The sequence below is a fragment of the Oryzias melastigma genome, unplaced genomic scaffold (genome assembly GCF_002922805.2).
Source record: "Oryzias melastigma strain HK-1 unplaced genomic scaffold, ASM292280v2 sc00859, whole genome shotgun sequence".
NCBI lineage: Eukaryota > Metazoa > Chordata > Actinopteri > Beloniformes > Adrianichthyidae > Oryzias > Oryzias melastigma.
Window position 1 is genome coordinate 1 of NW_023417445.1, and position 5,408 is coordinate 5,408.

A 5,408-nucleotide genomic window follows, 5' to 3' on the forward strand; every position below is an offset into this window, starting at 1 on the left:
CATTTTCAACTCCTCCAAGACCTCCCAGTCTAAAATGGGCTGCAAGTTAAAACGAGTGTGTGTTGAATAAGTGAGGGCTGCTGGCAAAGTAGAAGCTGATGAAGTGGGATACGAAGATTCAGAATTAAAAACAGCATCTGAGTTTGTAAAATGTTTGTTAAAACAGTTAACCATCTGCATCTTATCTTTTAGCACACACTCTTCTTTTCCTTTATCCCCAACTGTTGCTCTGGACTGTAGAAACTTAAAGTTGTCCACCTTCTTCACCTCTACACATAAAAGTGTTCTTTTTTTTATTTCTCTAACACAAAAAGGTAAAAAATTAAACAATTAGAAAAATAGCGACATGATTTAATGTAAGGAAAGGTAACGCTGGTTCTTCTGGTTTCCCAGCTGTCCTCTGTTTATGATTGCCTTCGGGTCTTTTTTATTCCTTAGAAACGCTCATCTTTTTTACCAATCAAAAATTTTGGTGGCAAAAAATATATTTTCATATCAAATCTGGAAAGATTTCATTGTTTTATTGGCCTTTATGTGACAAACATTCCAAGTATGTCTAAAAAGCCTGACTGATTTCCATTTTTAATTCTAATTTTCATCTTTTGATCTGATTTTTGTTGCATGAAATGATGCATTCTATAATGCAAATTACTTTGTAGAAAAGTAATTATTTGCTGTATTTACTCTCATTTCAAGGTCGGTTCAAGGCCAGTGTATAGAATTATTTGACTTTTGTGTTATTTGAGGGAAACCTGTGACAGTAAGTGAACCCATTANCAAAGTCTTTAAGGATGTTTCAGACTGGGCACATTCGGTTCACTTAGAAGAAGATGGAGAAGAAGCTCTGGAAGAGAATGATGAAGAGGATGGAGACGAGGATGGAGAACAAGCTCGAGAGGAGGATGATGAAGAGGATGGAGAAGAAGTTCTGGAAGAAGATGATGAAGAGGATGGAGAAGAGGATGGAGAAGAAGCTCGAGAGGAGGATGATGGAGCGGATGGAGAAGAAGCTCGGGAAGAAGGTGCTGAAGAGGATGGAGAACAGGATGGAGAAGAAGCTCGAGAGGAGGATGATGGAGAGGATGGAGAAGAAGCTCAGAAAGAATCTGGAAAGGGAGGATGGTGAAGAAGCTGGAGAGAAGGCTGGAGAAGAAGCTCTGGAAGAGCCTGGAGAAGAGGCTGGAGAAGAGGCTGGAGAAGAAGCTGGAGAAGAAGCTGGAGAAGAAGCTTGAGAAGAGGCTGGAGAGGAGCCTGCAGAAGAAGTCAGCAGCTGAGGACTGATGAGTCTCATGACTTTGATCCGTCTAGGATCCCAGACGCAGTTCTCCTCCAGGCCGCTCTTCACCATCCCGCAGTTGGGCGGCACCCAGGCGCTGTCGTACCCCTGGGAGCTCCAGGTCTTCTGCAGGGGGTGGTTCTGGTATCTGATGGCGATGACACGTCCCACGTTGACCTTCACTTTGATGATGACCCTGTCCTCGTCGTCCTCCAGCTCAATGGGATATCGTCTGGCCTTCTCCAGGTCCCTGCTGAGGTAGACTCCCGGACCCAGCATCCCTTTGGAAGACTGTCGAAAACCGTTCTCCCAGATGCTCTCAGCATTCTCCCAGGTGGTGCCGTGGTACATGACGTAGGTACGACCACTTTCGGGCTCTTTAGAAGTGAGGTGAAAATCCCCGTCAGGCAGGAGATCATCTTCAGCCCACCTATATCTGTGCATGCTGGTGTCGAGTTTATTAGTTCAAGGACTTCACTGCAGAAAAACACAAAAACATCAGCGTCATTTCAACGACAGTAAAACACAAAGAAAAAACAAAAACTCGGGTTCTGCATCCTGCCAGCTAAAGGCAGCCGATCGCAGTTTTATACTTTATACAAAATTTTTGCTTTTTTACAGAATGTTTTCCTCTCATCCTAACAACACCTCCACCTGTGAGAGTGGCAGCTCCTGCCAGTTTGTAGAGCCTCATCTTCTAGCCCAGAGGTCAGCAACCTGCGGCTCTAGAGCCACATGTGGCTCTTTTAGCTCTCCATGGTGGCTCTCTGGCTGAAGAAAAACAAAATAATAGTAATTTTCAAAAAATGTAGAGTCTAGCTTCTATTTTATTAACATACTAACATTTTTTTTTTCTAGTTTGTTGTCTACTGGGGGTTTTAGGCTAATTTAGAGTTTAGCTTCTATTTTACCAACAGGTTTTTGACTAATTAGTTTACAGAAAAATTTTATGATAATCTGTAGGTTAGCTAATATTTTAGCCATATATGCTAACATTTTTGGCTAATTTGTTATCTTCTGGGGTTTGTAGGCTAATTTAAAGTTTAGCTTTTCTTTTAGCAACATGCTATTATTTTTGGCTGATTTAATTTACTGAGGAATTTTATGATAGTTTGGAGTTCAGCTTTGAATTAAGTAACAAGCTAATTTCTTCGCTAATGTGGTCTCTACTAATGGTAAAAGGTAAAAACATTTTTTTTTTTAAATCTAACTTTGAGACATGCAAGTGTAACACATGTCAGCTGGGTCCCTTTTAGATTGTTTGCATGGTTGGGACTTGATTAGCCAATCACGCGGAGTCCTGGGATCAGCTGACTCTTTTAAAATCAGCTGACGCGGGTCTGGCTGCATAAACCTGTCAGCGATACAGGGAAGCGGCTGCAGGACTACTGAGCGGTTGATCGGTGTTGTCAATTAGACAATCTGACTTTACGTCAGTTTCACCTCGGGACTGGTGAGTGAAGGCGATGCTAGCATTAGCATCGTATATGTTGTGTGAGCGCTCTGTTTGTTTTTCTTTTGTTACGTAAACGCTGTTTTATGGGCCGCTCTAGGCCAGGTTCCCAGTAGAGGAGAGATCCCGGTTGGCGAGCTACCAGGCTTGGAGGCCTAAGAGTTGGATCTACTTCCCCCGAGTGGAGAACATTGAATGGATTACCGGGACGGATCTTCTCTCTACTGACCAACACTGCTGCTGTTGGCGAGGAACGTTGCTGCGGTCTCACGCAAGTGAACTGTATCGGAAAAAACAGAACTGACTGACTTTCTTGATTGTATTGTTGTGCACTGTTGTAAATATTTTCTTTTGTAAATACAAAGCTTGATATCGCAACAGTGTCAATTCGTTTCACTGCACACCCAGCTCCAGCAGCCGAACCTACTCTTTTGAAATTTAATCTAGTTAAATAATTTCCTTAATTCATTTGGGATATTAACGAAGTGCTACATAAAGCTCGCCGGCCGTGGTGCCTGGTTGTCTAAGGCTGACATTGCTGATGCCTTCNAAGCTCGCCGGCCGTGGTGCCTGGTTGTCTAAGGCTGACATTGCTGGTGCCTTCAAGTTGCTCCCCATGCACCCCTCTCAGTGGCACCTGTTTGGCGTTAGGTGGGATTCTCGGTTTATTTCGCTGTCGCCTTACATTTGGCTGTAGGAGTAGCCCGGCCTTTTTCGATCTCTTCGCTAATGCTCTGTGTTGGATTTTGCTGAACCGCGTGGGGTTCCCCTCTGTTCTGCACCTTCTGGATGATTTAGATAGTCCTTTATTCGTCCCACGGCGGGGAAATTGCAGTGTTACGGCAGCATTGCAGATAAAAAAAAAATAATAATAAAATAAAATAAAATGGAACAAATTAACATATTTACAACAGAGCTAAATAATATATATAAAAATATTAAATATATATATATATATACAAAAAGAAGAAGCAATTGCACTGTGGAATGATTTATGTTAAATAAATAAATTGCACAACTTATATATTTAAAAAAAAAAAAAAAAAAAGTAGTTTATTGATCCCCCTGCGTCGGTTCCGGCTCGTCTCTGGCTAAGTTGTAAATGTCTTCGGTTCCCTGGGCGTTCCCCTGTTTGCTGCTAAGACCGTTGGTCCGGCCACCTCCCTGGAGTTTTTTGGGCATCATTCTCGATACAGTCGAAATGAAGGCTTTTCCTCCCTCTAGACAAGCCTCAACGCATTCGGGAAGTTGTGGGGGAGTTCCTCAGTTCTCCGTCCTTCTCTAAGCGTCAGCTCCTGTCTCTCTTGGGCCATTTAAATTTTGCGATGAGTTATTCCTCAGGGTAGGTCTTTCATTTCTCATCTTCTCGAGTTGGCTTCCTCTGTTCCTGCTCTATCGGATCAGGTTTTCCTGGATGCTGGGTGCCGTTCTGACCTGGTTTTTTGGTCTGCGTTTTTGAAAGTTTGGAATGGCGTGTCTTTCTTCTATGATGATGTTGCTTTCTCCTCTGACTCTCTGTGTTTTTTTTACCGATGCTGCTCCTTCCTTAGGTTTTGGGGGGTTTTATCAAGAGGAATGGTTCGCTGAACGTTGGCCTGTTGAGTTTGAGGCTATCAGTCTGTGTTCTGCGCTCTTTGAACTGTATCCCATAGTGGTGGCTTGCCACCTCTGGGGCAACAAATGGGCTCGAAAACGGATCACTATCTTCAGCGACAGCGAAGCAGCAGTGCACATAATAAACAAAGGTCGATCCGATTCCCTCAACATCATGCCCTTTGTGCGCCGCCTAACATGGCTTTCCATCACGCATAATTTTGTTTTCACTGCACGTCACATTCCTGGGCATAGTAATCTCATAGCCGACTCTCTCTCTCGCTTTAACTTCCAGGCTTTCAAGAACCTTTGACCAGAGGCTCATCCTTCCCCACTGGCAGTTCCCCCTTTCAAATCTCTGATCCTAAATTGACCACTGCTCCACTGTCCTCCCTCATCCACTCCGCAAAACGTTATATGCAAAAGGTCTTTCCCATTCTACACTGAGGTCGTATGAATATGCCTGGAAATCATTTGCACTATTTTTTTTTTCCCTTCGTGTCCCCCTGTATCCTATATTAATTTCTACTATTTGTGCCTTCATTTGTCATTGCAAAGATGTAAAAATCATAAAATATCGGTCATTCGCAACACTCTAGCAGGCATACAGTTCGTTGCCAGATGTTCTAATCCGGATATGTCGAGCTTCTTCTCCAATCCCTCTATCAAATTGTTACTAAAAGGCATTGCTAAATCCTCTCCGCCAGGCAAAGATTCACGCAAACCCATCACTCTTTCCATTTTGCACTCCATGATTAATGTTCTTCGCAAAGGCAAGTTTGGCCTATATCATGACGCACTTCTAGAAACTGTGTTTTTATTGGCTTTTTATGGTTTTCTGAGAAGCGGAGAGTTTACATGTAACTCCGCATTTGATCCTGATTCAGATATCTGTTTTTCTGATCTAACCTTTCACCCTCAATTTTATAATCTGTTTCTAAAAAGCACAAAGGCTCAAGAAGGTTGTTCCATTATCGTAGCAAGGGTTGATTCTAGTTTTGTCCTTATCGCGGCATGTTATCTTATCTAAAACTGAGGAAATGCCCTTCACCTCTTTCACCTCTTTTCCTCATCTCTGCTAACTCC

The 5,408-nt window shown here is 42.9% G+C and overlaps 1 protein-coding gene and 1 pseudogene across 1 annotated transcript; one reads left to right on the forward strand and one right to left on the reverse strand.

Moving 5' to 3' along the window:
* Nucleotides 1-784: 784 nt before the first annotated feature.
* On the reverse strand, nucleotides 785-2,053 carry LOC118598477. Its single transcript, XM_036211185.1, has one exon. The coding sequence runs from the start codon at nucleotides 1,718-1,720 to the stop codon at nucleotides 821-823; it is 900 nt and encodes a 299-aa protein (XP_036067078.1). The 5' UTR covers nucleotides 1,721-2,053; the 3' UTR covers nucleotides 785-820.
* Nucleotides 2,054-2,448: 395 nt separating this feature from the next.
* Nucleotides 2,449-4,889, forward strand: LOC112139797 (annotated as a pseudogene).
* Nucleotides 4,890-5,408: the final 519 nt, after the last annotated feature.

Coding starts and splice junctions, on each gene's coding strand:
- LOC118598477 (XM_036211185.1), bottom strand. CDS start 1,720: ATGCACAGATATAGGTGGGCTGAAGATGATCTCCTGCCTGACGGGGAT.